The 15,674-nt window shown below is 40.8% G+C and overlaps 1 protein-coding gene across 2 annotated transcripts in view; it reads right to left on the bottom strand.

Annotated features, from left to right (window-relative positions):
- Ccbe1 (collagen and calcium binding EGF domains 1) overlaps positions 1-15,674 on the bottom strand; it is a 260,086-nt gene that overhangs the window by 46,686 nt on the left and 197,726 nt on the right. For both annotated transcript variants that reach the window (XM_052155178.1, XM_052155177.1), the window contains exon 3: positions 1,327-1,379. In XM_052155178.1, the coding sequence (XP_052011138.1) occupies positions 1,327-1,379 (53 nt within the window). The remainder of the gene's footprint in view (positions 1-1,326; positions 1,380-15,674) is intronic.

The following is a 15,674-nucleotide window of genomic DNA, read 5'->3' as shown; positions in this document are numbered from 1 at the left end:
CTCCTAACAGCTTCCCCATGGGCACACCTATGGTTTAGCAAATTCTTTCATCCTTCTGCACAAGGCAGCAGTAAACAGGAGAAGTCGGTTAATTCAAGAAGATGGAAACATTTTGCTCCACGAGATAATGCAACAGAATTAGCTTGTCTGGGTTCCCAGTCTCTTAGAGCAGTGGTTCTCAACCTGTAGGTCACAACGCCTCTGGGGGTTACAGGGGTTACCTAAGACCATAAAAAACCAGATATTTGCACTATAATTCATAACAGTAGCAAAATTGCAGTTATGAAGTAACTAATGGATATAATTTTACGGTTGGGGGAGTCTCGACAACTTGAACTGTATTAAAGGGTTGGAGCATTAGGAGGGTTGCGAATCACTTCTCTAAAAGAGATACAGCTTTTAGGGCAACAGCAAAGAAAGCTATTTCATACGCCCAACTCCCTGTCCCAACCCCAGGACAAGAACATGAACCCCTGGCTCTTCAGACAGTCTTCTATGTCAATGCCTTGTTGGAATATTTTGTAGTTCTCCTCTCCTACCTATGCCCTGGGCAGCTTTCCTTGATTGATGACCTGGCTCAAGTCTCTCTATCCTGAGCCTGCCTGTGTCCACTAAAGCTCTGTGTTGTGTCTGCTGTGAGTGTCTCTATATCAATGTCTTTGCGGTACCTAGTGTCATTTGTAATAATGGCAGCAGTAACCAGCACTCATCAAGTACTTTAAAATAATCAGCCCCTGGATTAAGTTTGATAAATATGGCAAAATTCTTCGGATGCTTGTATGACTTGATAGCAAAACCTGACAGTAAAATCCAATGCTTAGAAAGTAATTTACTCAAGTACTATTAAGTAGCATACATAAGCAACATAATTAAAACCTGCTCATAGCGCTCAATGTGATCCACCTGCTGTTCCTTTGTGACCTCATATGACCAGAGGATCAGTCTTTGACTACACCCTTTCTAATTTCTAATTTAGGAATGTGTATTTGCTTGGTATTATCAGGAACCAGCTAAAGGGGTTGAAGTTCCCTGCATGAGGGCAGGAAGTGAGTTCAGGAAGAGAAGCATGGTACAACTAGTGCATGTAATGCCAGAGAAGAGTTTACAGCTTGCTAAGCATGGACCGAAAAATCTAAGCATGTCAGTGACTCACAGAGAGCACACCAAAAGAATCCAACCATTGAAAAGGAGAATTACGATCATATCCATAACTAAGCACACATAATGCACACATAGAGCTAACGCATCCCATGTGTGCACAAACTTTGTAGGCTCTGGCAATTAGTCACAAAAGGGGGAGATGAAATCATCTATTAAATTACATACCTTCTGGAATACACTGTCCAAGAACAAATTTATATCCTTTGCAGCATTTTTTCCTAAGAGACAAACAAAAAAGCATCTTAGATGTGATGTTAGATTATAAATAAAGTTATTTATAGTTACTGATATTGTATAAAATAACGTGTCCAAAAAAAGATATCGAGGTAGAGTATTTTAATATAATCTGAGGTTAGAAAGAAAATTATTAAAATCAGTTGACCACATCTTCCAAATACCAGGATCTACCACATAATATATAAAACCAACCCTCTGGGTCCCACAAAGTAGTTTAATTGCCTCTGGAGGACAATATAGGTTTAGTGTGTAAAGGGAGGACCAGATTAGATGAATCCTGAGCTATCACATACCACGGCCACTTTTCCACTTTACATCTAATCAAGCAAGCTGTCTGCTCAAGGAAAGCATCTCCATTTGAAATGACTACAAGATGCAGAGTTACTAATAGATGTTTGTACAAATGTGACCCCCTTGAAGAGACCATCAGGGACTCAACTCCCAGATGTCAGAACAGTCAGACTTCAAAGTAGCTCCTTATTTATGATTTAAAGAATAAAGGAAAATGCACTTGTAATCAATTAAAAAAATTTTTAGCAAAGAAACAGGAAACTCTTATGATTGGAAATTCTAAGGCTAGCCAGATGGCTCAGTGGATTACAGTATTTGACACTCAAGCTTGATGATCTGAGTTCAATTCTTGAATCCCACTGTAGGAGAGAACAGATTCCTGAAAGTTGTCTTTTAACCTCTACATGTATGATATGTTATGTGCCCTCCCTTTAATAATAATAATAATAATAATAATAATAATATGAAATCAAAATTATAAAATTATAAAACTACTTTAAATATTAAAATAGAACCATAGTAGAAATACTTAATGGCCAGTTTATGCCTCTGCCTTTGTAATTCAGCTTTGAGACACCAAAGATAGATTCCCAGAAGAAAACAAAGAAAACAAATGGTATCAGCAGTGGGAGCAGCCCCCTACCCTGAAACACTGCTTCCCTCCCCTGCTAGCCATCTAAATGGGGCCAATGGTACATGTCCTGGTGGGCCTGGAGTTTTCTGAGTAGCTCATTGACCTATTTTTCATTGGGGTATAATCTCCAAATATTGGGAGAGACTGATCCCCAACTGGACATCTCTCCTCACCAAATGAAGCTCCCAGTACTGGGAATGAGTTACAACTAATTGAGTTTTTGGCTAAAGAAGTCCCATGGGAACCTCAGAACAACCCAGGCTATTGCCAAAGCTATCGGCTCTCCACAAACTGACAGCAAGGCCCTATTACTAAAGGTAACATCTACACAACTCATATTCAACACAGTCAAGTCCAATTGGTACATCCTTAGGATTTTTACCTCTACTGACTAATGTTTATGGTACTGAAAGGTACTCTGCATGCTACCAGAGGAGAAAGGCCACCATTAACACAGCTACAAAACCATTGTTCTATAATAGTGACCTGCCTACAATATATGTTGCTAAAAATAATGGCAAAACTCTTGGGGGAGTAACCAACCAATATTTGACCTAAGGTCCACTCCATGAGATGGCACAGATATTTATTGTGGCTTTTGTGGCCAAGAACCTGAAACTACATAGACCGGGAACATATGGGGATACTACTGTTCTGCTAAATAAAGCAATAAGATGACTCCTAACAACATTCTGTTATACTCATAGTTATACTCAGCCCTCTTAGAGAAGCCTCTTCCAAAAGCAGATGGAAACAGATACAGAACCTACAATTGGATAATGTCTAGAGAATGAGAAATTTTGAAACATTCAATTCTAAATGGGGTTCCTCCATCAAATCCTTCCCCTCAAGGTTCAAGGAACCCTGCGAAGAGGTTGTGGGAAGAGTGTAAGAGCCAGAGGGCATGGGGGACGCAAAGGAGTCAAAGTTTTCTAGATAAAGTGGGCCTTGGTGTACATATGAACCCACAGAGACTGTGGCGGTATGCACAACCACGCGGGGGCTTTAGAGCCGAAAAGAGAAGTGGACTCATGCCCACTCCCCAAACTCAAAAAAGCTATCTCCAAGTTATAGCCACTTGCAAATGAAAAATTAGTTTTCTCTGGGGAAACAAAGTTTTAAGGGGAGACTCCATGTCGGCAATAAATGGCTGACAGAAAACAAACACCACAGAGGTTCTTCCCCTCACTACGTCATCAGGGATTCTTCTTTTTTTTTTTTAAACTTTACAGTTCATGTGCATGTATATTATAGCTTCTGGTTTGGGGTTTTATGGGATTCCTTAGTGTGCAAACCTGTGTTCCTTTACATCTCTATGTATTTCTTGTGCGTTTTCTTTGATTTTCTTACTTGTTGTTTTTGTCCTCTTCCAGTTTGTCTTTGATTTATCATATTTTAATTTATTATAATTTTTTTTACATGCTTGCTTGTTTTCTAAGGAAAGACAGAAAGGGCATAGATCTGGATGGGGGGGGGGGTGGTAGGCAGGAACTCGGAGGAGAGGGCAGAGAGGAAATCATAACCAGAACATATTGTTTGAAAAAAATCCATTTTCCATAAAAGAAAAATAAAGACTTTTATAGCCTATAATATTGGTCAATTCAGCTCACATGACTTGTCTGCCAAGTGAATTACTGTTTAAAGGATATACTTTAGCAATCTCTTCTAAAAAATATAAGAATGTTACAAGGTGCCTACTCTGTAAATTTTTATAAAACTTTCTAAAAGTCATACAAAATCATATTTGTAAGAGACTATAAAGTTGGGTTGGGTATGGCCCCCCATTTCATCTCTTCCTGTAACATCTCTCCCATGGAGGCCAGCTATGGGGGCAACCTCACTTCAGAAGCACACAGCTGTCCCTGTGAAAACAAATGCTGGGTTAGAGAATATGAGCACCTCTTCCAGAGGACCTGGGTTTGACTCCCAGCATCCATACAGCAACTCACAGCCAGCTCTACCTCTGGTTTCAGGATATCCAATGCCCTTTTCTGGCCTTCAAAGGCACCAAGCATTTACATGATGCACAGAGAAGGATGCAGGAAACACACACACACACACACACACACACACAGAAATGGTGTCAGGATGTTCTTTAAGCAAAAAGATAATTGGTCACCATTCCCACCTATATTTTTTTCTCCCAAGGTAGATGGACTTGACCCTTTCTTCAGTATAGTTTTAGAAGGAAACCATCTATTCACGGAGTGAGCCAGCAACTTTCCCCATTGACTAGCATTGCATGTGGCACCTCCTGTCAGAACCAGGCACAGAGTGCTTGGCACTATAAGTAGGTATTTATTTTTTTCCATGGTGAGGTCATGTGACCATGCTCCATGTTTTGTGGGAGGGAGCCTGAGAAGGGTTGAACACCTACCATAATACAATCTAATAAATAGCCCAATCTAAGCAGTTCCATTAAGGTTAACAGAATATCCCAAGGTTCAAGTGGCAGAAGACCATTGACTCAGAAGTGCTGAGGACCACTGACTCACATGGTCGTCCTTGCCCTGGGGTAGTAGGTTATATGAGGGGGGGTTTACATTGCTTGTTTTTCATTAAGGGAAGCGAGGGTTTACATAAAGAGCAAATGGCCACTGATCTAGTAGTGTTCCCAGTGACAGTTTACAGTATCAGTATGGGTGACATAATTTCCCAACATCTCCAACTAAAATCTCTCACTCCAAGGGAAGCCCATGTGGAACACATTAGCATTAGGTGATGACCAGAGAGTCCACCTTGACATTTCTATGGAACTAAAACCCAGCCTAGTTTTCCACAGTTTAGAAAACAGTCTAAGCTGCCTGCAGCCAAAAGGAACACCATCCTTATAGCACAGTTCATTACAACTTTACAGTTAGGACCTGCTGAGATGCGTGTAGCTATTCTTTAGAATGCCGTGAGAGGGAAAGCAGAGTTCTGGATCACTCTGTGATCCATGAGAAAGCTTGGTGGAAAAACATATGTTTTTGATACTTAACTCTAACACCATCCAAGTATGAGGTTTTTTATACTTCTATGTAAGTGCTACTATAGCTTAGGTACAGATCCTAACATACCCTAAGACACATGACAGATCTCATAATAAGTGGTATCATCCTCATTCTCTCTCTTCATTCAAGTCACTACTCTTGGGTACTTTCCATCTTTTGAGCACTTGAAAGGTTCTGGACTGTGCAGGTTTTTTCCTTGGTTCCTTTTTTTGAGGCAAATGCGGGGATGGGGTGGTGGATGGATGAAGTTTCGTCTCTGTGTGTGCATGTGAATACATGCACACATACTTGAGACTAGACAACATCGTGCCTTCCTTGATTGCTCTCCATGGTATTTACATGCATATGTACTTTCTAAATAGATAGTCTTACTGAACTTGGAGCTCATAGACTGGGTCAGACAGGCTGGCCAATGATCTCCAGGCATCTTTATGCCTGCCCTCCAGTGCTAGGGTGACAGACACACACTGTAGCACATAGCTTTTTCTTGGATAACTTTGTATAAGCTAAAATGACAGCCAGAGTGATTTGGTATGTTTCAAAAGACTCAAGAGAAGTTCTGAATTCAAGGCTGGCTGCATACTGCTTAAACACCAGCTTAACTAAGAAATAACATGCACGTTGAGTTTTTCTTCATTGCATCATTGAATCAAGCTTTCTGTTCCAGCGCAGAGGTGCTCAGATGTGAGGCAACCTTCCTACTTTCCCCAGAATTCCTGGGAATGCATGACTATGTTGCATGTTAAATACCCACCAACCATAGATTGTCATTTAAAAATAAATGAAAGGTTCTCAAGCATAGGAAAATAAACACCAGCTACATACATCGCACCATGCCAAAGATTTCTTACAACACAATTTACATGTAAAAAAATTAAGATAGCCCAAGTGAAATATTGCCCTGCAAGCCAGGCACTTGTTAGATTGAACTCCAAACACTGCTGTGCAGTTTTTATCTTTAGGAAAAACAAACTATGAAGAGGAATGCTCGCGGGGACTCTGGAGAGGGAGCCCTTCTTAATCTACTTCATGTGTTATAGCTGGGTTTCCAAATGAGGATGCATTTCTCATTTCTTGGCAAGGTGAAGTGGTGATTAGATTGTTATTACATAGTAAGGGCAACATCTGCTAATCAAGAAGGCCCAAGGATGATGATTCCCCTGGGTGTCCCTGGAAGTTAGCACATGAATAAAATTGTAAATAAAAACTATACAGCCAGAAATATAGCCCGTCACTCAGGGATGTGTGTGTGTGTTTGTGTACTCACTTTTAGAAGGGAAAATTGAAATTATAAGATGAAGATATATCTACCAGGCTATTTTCTGGTCATTATATTAGCCTAGAACTTTTAGAAAAATCTACAGAAACAGAAGACTAGACAGGACCTTGAAAGGTCAAATAAGGTAGTAGACAATTATTGAAACCCTTACTGTAATTTCCCTAAAATTTTCTTGGGGTTTCTTTTACATAGCTACTCACTCACATTCCAGATACACAGATTTTCTGTTTGATCAGGGAACGGTGTCTTTAATAGCATTTGACAGTCCTCAGCATCAGGCTTTTCTTAGCTGATGCAAAATGGGCTAGGGGGGTCCAGAGAAATCGACTTTACCACTCTGGCTCTGTTGCTTAATGAGCTAAGGATGTGACTTCAGGCCTGCCTCCCACACTTGCTGGGCTTCAGCCTCCCCAGGGACAAACATGGATACATGTTATTGGCCTCAAGGGACCATTGTAGAGATAGTGGACAATATCACGGATGTGCCCAGTACAGGTCTGGTTTGGGGGGCAGAGTAATGTTTACGCTGCAGCTTTTTCATTTCAGTGAGTAAACAGTGACAGCAACTTCTCCCAGTTGCTCTTACCTGGAAACTCATCTTTCTTCTACCACCACCATCTTCTTCTCTTCCTCCTCCTCCTCCTCCTCCTCCTCCTCCTCCTCCTCCTCCTCCACTTCCTCCTCCACCTCCTCCTCCTCTTCTTCTATATTGGCAATAAATTTTCTTTCATACAATATATTCTGATTGTGGTTTTTCCCTCCCCCATCTCTTCTCTGGTTCACTCTACTTTGCCATCCACCCAAACCCACACCCTTTATTTCTCTCTTTCATTACAACATAAGCGGGTGTCTAAGATAATACTAATGGTGATGAAAAGACAGTAAAAACAAACAAACCCAAATAATGAAAAACAACAAGCAGAAAAAAAAAATCAAGAGTCAAGGGGGAAAAAGCACAGGAAAAGTAAATTCACACACATAGGAAATCCATAAAAATAATATCCAAAATCACAGTATGTAAGCAGAAGATCTGTAAGAACAAAACCCTCTAAAGAATGCCTCTGAGTTCATTTTATGTTGGCCATCTACTGCTGAACGCTGGGCCCGCCCTTAAATGTGATTTGTATCCCTAGTGAGAGTCCATTAGAGATAACTAACTTTGCCAATTATTGGAGATATTGGAGATAGCTCCAATTGGAGATAGCTTTGGGGTTAGTACCTGACAAATATAGAGATGGGTGCTCTCAGCCAACCATTAGACTGAATACAAGGTCCCCAATGGAGGAGTTAGAGAAAGGACCCAAGGATCTGAAGGAGCTTGCAGCCCCATGGGAGGAACAACAATATGAACCAACCAGTATCCCCAGAGCTCCCAGGGACTAAACCACTAACCACAGAGTACACATGGAGGGACCCATGGCTCCAGCTGCATATGTATCTGAGAATGGCCTTGTTGGACATCAAAGGGATCCCTTGGTCCTGGGAAGGCTCAATGCCCCAGTATAGGGCAATGCCAGGATAGAGACGCAGGAGTAGATGGGTTGGTGAGCAGGGGGATAGGATAGGGTGTCTTCAGAGGGGGAAACCAGGAAAAGGGCTATCATTTGAAATGTTAATAAAGAAAATATCTAATAAAAAAGAAAATTCTTTTTAGATCTATACTCCATTTTTAAAATTGTGTTGTTTTCTTGATGTTCAGTTTTTGAGTACCTTATATATTTTAGATTTTAACCCTCTATCAGGAGTGTAGTTGGTGAAAATCTTTTCCCACTCTGTAGCTTGTTGCTTTGTTCAAACAATGAGGCGCTTTACCATCCAGACGCTATTCAGTTTCCTAAGATCTCATTTATTAACTGTTGTTCTTAGTACCTGTGCAATCAGTGTCTTGTTTAGAAAGCCTTTTCCTGTGCCAATAATTTCTTATTTTCTCTTCTGTCTTATTCATTGTGTCTGGTTTTATGTTGTGGTCCTTGATCCATTTAGAGTTGAGTTTTGTACAGAGTGATTAAGGATGGATCTATATTTTTTTTATATATATTCTTCTACATACAGGCATCCAGTTTGACCAGCACCAGGTTTTGAAACTTCTGTTTTTTTCCAGTGTGTATTTCTGGCTTCTTTATCAAGAAAACAGGTGCATGTAGGTGTACGGACTTAGGTCTGGGTCCACAGTTCTATTCTGTTGATCTACTTCACTGTTTCTGTTTTAGTATCATTTTCTTTCTATTACTACTGGTCTGTAGTACAATTTGAGATCAGGAATCTCCAGCAGTTCTTTGATCTTTCAGGATTGCTTTAGCTATTCTGGTGTGTGTGTGTGTGTGTGTGTGTGTGTGTTTTCATACGAAGCTGAAACTTGCCCTTTCAAGTTCTGTAAAGAATTGTATTGGAATTTTGATGGTGATTCCATTGAATATGTTGATTGGTTTTGGTAGGATCATCATTTTTTGTTGTCATTGTTGTTGTTTTTTGAGACAGGGTTTCTCTGTGTAGCCCTGGCTGTCCTGGAACTCACTCTGTAGATCAGGCTGGCCTCCAACTCAGAAATCCTCCTGCCTCTGCCTTCCAAGTGCTGGGATTAAAGGCGTGCGCCACCACCGCCCAGCTCATCATTTTTACTATACCATTCCTACTTATCTATGGCATGGATGATCTTGGATAATAGTTCCATCTTCTGCTATTCTGAATTGGTCTTTCTTTAATCTCCTATTCAATATCTTAAAGATTTTATCATTCATATCTTTCACGTGCTTGGTTAGAGTTACTCCATGGTAATTTATTTTGATGCTATTGTGAAAGATGTTGCTTTCTTCACTTCCCAGACTATTTATCATGTGTTTACAGTAAGTTACTGCTTTTCTGTCTTAATTTCGTACCTTACTTCTTTGCTAAAATTGCATATCATCTGTAGAAGCATTTCAGTGTAGCTTTTGGGGTCATTTATGAATACAATCATATTATCTGTACATAAGGTACATAAGGATACTTTGACTTCTTCCTTTCCTATTTGTATCCCCTGATCTCCTTCAGTTGTCTTAGAACTTCATGTACTATATTGAATAGATAAGAGAGTATATATCCTTGACTTGTTCCTGATTTTAGTGGGATTGCTTATAGGGTTTCTCTCCATTTAAATTGATGTTGGCTCTGGGCTTGATGTAAAATTGCCTTTATTACGTTGAGGTATGCTCCTTGGAACCCTAGCCTCTCCAACTTTTATCATGAAGGAGTGTTGGATTTTATCAAAACCCCTTTCTTAGTTTAATAAGATGATTGTGCCATTTTTGTCTTTCAGTGTGATTTTATATATGACTTACAGATTTACATATGTTGAGTGATTGCTCTGTATTTCTGGGATGATGGCTATTTGATTATGGGAGATGATCTTTTGATGTGTTCTTGGACTTGCATTTATTCACTGAGATTTTTCATCTATGTTAATAAAGAAAATTATTCTGTAATTTTCTTTCTTTGTGGATCTTTCTGTGGTCAAGTTATCAGGGTAATTCTGGTCTCATGAAAAGAATTGGCAATATTCCTTCTTTTTCTATTTTGTGGAATAATTTAAGGGTTATTGACATTAACTCTTCTTTGAAAGTCTGGGAGAATTCTGAGCTGAATGCTGTTGCGACTGCACTTTATTTTTAGGGGAGGTGGTAGACCCTTAATTATTGCTTCTGTTTTAGTAGGGGATATAAATCTGTTTAAATTGCTTACCTGATCTTGTAGGTAGTATATATCAAGAAATTTCCTTACTGCTTTTAGGTTTTCAAATTTGGTGGAGCACAGAATTATAGGATTTTAAAGCCTGTCTTTATGATACTCTGGATTTCCTACATCCTCCCCTTACCCCTCATTTGTTGGTTTGGTATTAATTTATTAGATATACCTTTATATATTATTTTGTCTTTTTCCCCTTCTAGATTTTAATATTATTTCTTTGTACTGTATTTTTAGTGCTTGGGTTATTACGTGTCATGGGAATTTCTTTTCTAGTCCAGTCTATTTGGTATTCTACAACATCTGTTTGGACCTTGATATCTTCTCCTTCTTTAGGTTAGAGAAATATTCTTTGATTTTTTTAAAGAATACTTTATGTGCCTTTGATTTGGATTTCTTCTCTTTCCTCTCTTCCGATTATTCTTATATTTATTCTTCCACATCTTGAATTGTTTTCTTTACTTCATTCCACTGTGTTTTCTTGGATTTCATTAATTAATTTATTCACATCATTTAAGGTCCTTAGCATATGCATACTAGCCATTTTGAAGTCCTTGTCTTGTGCTTCTGCTAAATTGCATTTCTCAAGCCATACTGTAGCAGGGCTATTGGAATTTGGTAGGGATATATTGTCCTAGATGTTGTTAGGTGTGTTTTTTACAATGTCTAGACATCTTCATTTGGGATAATTGTAGTTCTGGGTGTTGATATCTGGGTCTCGTCTCTGTTAGGTAGGAATTCCATTCCTTGATTTCTGTTGCCCTCTCTGGATTTTAGGAGAGTGTGGCTGGTTTGGTTTCCTGTTAAGTGATGCTTCTGAGTCCCTGTCCTTGGTGGTCCCAGGTAGAAGGTGTCTTCAGGTATTGGATGTTTATAGGAAGGGAGATGGGATAGAAGGGGTCAGTGCTCAGAATCTATAGGAAGGAGGAAAGCTAGGACTGCCATGAAGTTCTTTGGAGTCTCCAGATAGAAAAGTCAGAAGACAGGTCCCTGCTGGTGGTCTGATAATAGTGTAGGGAATGAAATTGGGTAATTGGAGATGGAAGCCAGGATTGAAAGTAAAGATTGCCTACCTGATTCCCAGGGCAAGGTTTCCAATGGGTTCCCAGGTAAGAGAGTGCCTCCATGTATTGGCTGACACAAAGGGATGGGGTAAGGGACAAACCTCATGTTCATGGGGTCAATTCTCATGTTCTGAGGATTCCCCAGGGAATGGAGGCTCATTCTGATGGTCTGCTATGGGGCTAGAGCTGAGACTGGGCCATTGGAGATAGGACAGGAAAGAGAGTGAAGGTCATCTACTTGATTCCCAGGTCAGCATGGCCAGCAGGCTCCCAGGTAACGAGTATCTCTGGGTATCGGTGCTGATCTTTCTTCCATTTCTTAACGGCAAATTTCTTCATCCAAAACCAAAATGAAACGGGAGAAAGGAAGAAACTTCTGATTTCATTCGGGCAGCAAAGTACGATTTTTATCCACCCTATCTGTCACAAATTCAACCCAAAAATTAAGAATAAAAACCACACTTGTAAATCTGTAGTAATTATAATTCCAAGGACTTAGAGGATCACTTTCTCTGGAAAGAATGGGATGGATGGATCTAATTGATGAAAGGATGGAGGGTAATGGAGGATGTGCTTTCAAATGTGCTTACAATAGAAAAACAACCTCATCTGTTCTGTAGAACTTTAGCAAGGATTACAAGGCTCCCATCAGCTACTGAAGGAAACTGAGGTCAGAAGGCAGGTAAGGTCACTTGACAGTCTTCTGAGAAGTCTTATTCTTGTTCTCTCTCAAGCTCTAGGCAGTCCATGGAATACCCTTTCCCCACAACTGTGAGAAATGTATTCATTTTAGAAAGTTGTTCTTGGAAATTCCAGAATCTGGGACAGTAAACCAAAGAGCCTGGTGGAAGCCCCCATGGGTAGGTGACACTACTACCAGGCCCAGGAATCGCAAGTGTTAAATAATTCCTTTAGTCTACAATTTCCTTTCCAGGGAATGGCCACAGAGGAACGGCTTCAAAAGGCAACAGAGACAGGACATCTCCACAGCTCCTCCGTGCTAAGTGAGGACAGAAGAGCCCTAAAACAAAACAAAACAAAACAAAACAAAACAAAACAAGCAAGCAAACAAAACAAAGCATAACCAAAAGAAAAACCTAAAACACACCAAAACCAAAACACAAGAGTTTGCATAATTTATGTCTCCCATGCCGACCAGGCTGTAGTTTGCCTGAGAAGAAATCATGTAAACAACCTCTTGCCAGGGAGTGCACAGATGAGGGTCCCTTGGGGCTCATTTTTTTAAGGGCTTAGTGTTTTAAAGAGAGTCTGAGTTTCTCTGTAAAGTTACTTGAAGTGAGGACTGTTTTCCTTCTCCCTTTTAACCTTTTCCTTCTGTTGAAATCTTTACTGTGCTTTGCTTAGCTTCGTGCAAGCTACTACAATTCCTTTCACACCAAAGCCCTGAGAACAGAAGCAAATAAAATGATTCACTTCCCATCTGGGCATACTTGGCTCTGCCTTTTAACAGGACTTAACCAGAGAGTGCTGTTCCCAAGCCAATGTCATAGAGTTTCATACTACAATCGTTAAGCATAAACCCAGAACAAAACCAAAAAACACTCACAATCTACTTATATACTCATCTATGATATGTTTATAAGAAGATAAAGAGGTATAAGATATGTTCTAGGGGTGTGTGGTGAGGTATTGGGAAGGGGGTGCCTTGGCAGGCCCATGTGAAGGTATCCCTTCTCCTGAGGGCCCAGCCACACTAAACAGCCGTATAGAATAGAATTTATTCAGGGCATGGGATGGGAGTTAAAGGGTTGTAGAGGCAGAGAAAGGCAGAGAGAGAGGGAGAGAGTAGAGAACTAGAGGCCAGAGGATAGCCATGGCCAGGTGGAGAGAGGGGGAAAGGAAGGGGGAAGGGAAGAGCACAAGAAGGCAAGGGAAAAGCAAGCAGGAAGCAAGAGTAAGAGAGGAGGAGGGGGGCAAGCAACCCCTTTTATAGTGGGTCAGGCCTACCTGGCTGTTAGGATTCTGACTAGGCTCCACCCCACAATTACCTGGCAACAGCCGGGCATACCCCTCCCCACCATTACCTGGCAACAGCCAGGTAAGCCTGGCCTACTATAAAGAGGGCTGCTCAGTCCCTCCTCTCCCTTTCTCTCTTACTCCCTCTTACTCTCACCTCTCTCACTCTCAGCCTCTCTCTTATTCCTCTTGGGCTCTCCTCCCCTCCCCCCTCTCTCCATGTGGTCATGGCCAGCCTCTGCTTCTCTATTCTCTCCCTCTCTCTGCCTTTCTCTGCCTCCACTACCACCTTTAATTCCCATCTCATGCCCTGAATTCTATACTATGCAGGTGTATGTCTGGTCCCTCGGGGGAAGGGATGCCTTGGCATGGGCCCACTGGGCACCCCCTTCCCCCCACACCACTGTATATCATATTCTCTAAATCTCTTTCTCTTTTTATGATCACAACACTGGCTATTGCCAGGTAACTGTGGGGAGGAGCATACCTGGCTATTGTCAGGTAACTGTGGGGTGGAATTTAGACAGAATGCTAACAATCTACAGTTTAAGCTTGTTATTACCAAGTCTTGTCAACAAACATATAAGAATCATAATGAACCTGCTGGTGTGTGCACAACTACTTATGCATAAGATCAAATGAGGATAAAGCTACAGTGATTCCTAAAAAAAGTGAGCAGAGTTATCATGTGTCCTAAGGACCCCTCTTAAGAGAAGAGAAAATACTTGTCCAAACAGACACTGCACACCAGTGCTCACAGCAATGCCAGTCTCAATGTCCCAAAGATGGGAACCTGAATGCCCACTGATGGGAAAATAAATACAAGATGTTCTCTCTCTCTCTCTCTCTCTCTCTCTCTCTCTCACACACACACACACACACACACACACACACACAGAAAGAGAGAGAGAAAGGGGAGGGAGAGGGAGAGGGAGAGAGGGGAAGACAGAGAGAAAGACACAGAAAGAAACAGAGACAGAGATGGGGGCAAGAATAACCCCCAAACAAAGATACCCCAACATTGACAACAATGGATAAAACTTGAAGGGAAAATAAGTGGAAGGGAAAACAGAGCTTGGTAGATTCTACTCAATTAATGAGCTCAGAGTTGTTGACTCTACTGTGCCTACTTTCTACACCCAAGCTCCTACTGGGTTTGTAAGATGGAAATCGCGGTGATGTTGTGACTTACACTTGGCTAACAGGATGCTGGAGGTTGTACCAATTTTTTATTTCCAAGTAGTATCCTTAAATGGCAAGTCATACATTCTCTATCTTCTCTTCTCACCTTTCAAGGTGGACAAGGTATGTGTGATTGAGGTGGTAGAATAGGAAATAAACACTAGCTCTGAGTGCTAATCTTGCCAACTTGACAGGACTTAGAACCATCTTAGAGCCAAGCCTCTGAGCTGTATGTGACCACATTTCCAGGAAGGTCTAACTAAACGAGATTGCCTCTGAATGTGGCTGGCATGGGGTATGGTCCTAGACTAAGAGAAAAGAGAGAAGAATGTGTATAAATCTCTGATTTCTGGCTCTGGACATAATGTGACCAGCTACCTAATGCTGCTAACCATGGATTCCCTGCCAGGATGTACTGTACCCTCAGATCTGATCTTGTTAGATATCTTGTAATAGCAATGAAAGAACTAACTAATACATTGGGTGACAGGAACCCTAACAAGATCTGATCTTGTCAGATATCTTGTTATAGCAACGAGAGAATTAACTAATACATTGGGTGACAGGTAAGTCAATACCCAAGGAAGCTGAGTCCAAGACACTTGGATCATAAAGACAGCCAAGGACACCTGACAGTGTTGTGCAAGAGATGAAAAAAAATCCATCTTGTTCAAGATATTATTTTTGGTTTTGGTTGCTGGAACATAACACACATTCAAAGCTGAAGTGACAGAACAAATTGGATCCATGGGAGAAAGGCTACTGAGGTGCAAGGTTAGTAAACAGAAAGGTGCCCAAAGAACATGGTAGCCTTTATTTTGCTCCAGAAACAAATTGCACAGAGCCTTTGAACCTTATAAACTGTCTACCCTTGAAATGCCAATGTCTGGAGCCTTGTGAATTATCCAAAGCTGAGAATGTTTTGCTCTGATGGTGCTATGATCTTTCCTTTCCTCACAGAGCATGTTGAGTTCTCTTGGCAGCTAGGCCTTTTTTAAAATAATGCACCATGGAAATGGGGCATTTCCATCTTGATACAAGAATGTGCAGATACAATCTACTAATTCAAGTTGCTGCCCACAAGCTGGTCACTTGGGAATCAAATGAGGAAGTTTAAAGGTGCTAACTACCTTGAA

Source organism: Apodemus sylvaticus, chromosome 13, assembly GCF_947179515.1.
Source record: "Apodemus sylvaticus chromosome 13, mApoSyl1.1, whole genome shotgun sequence".
Taxonomy (NCBI): Eukaryota; Metazoa; Chordata; class Mammalia; order Rodentia; family Muridae; genus Apodemus; species Apodemus sylvaticus.
The sequence above is the reverse complement of the archived record's forward strand: the minus strand, read 5'-3'. Positions and strand labels throughout refer to the sequence as shown.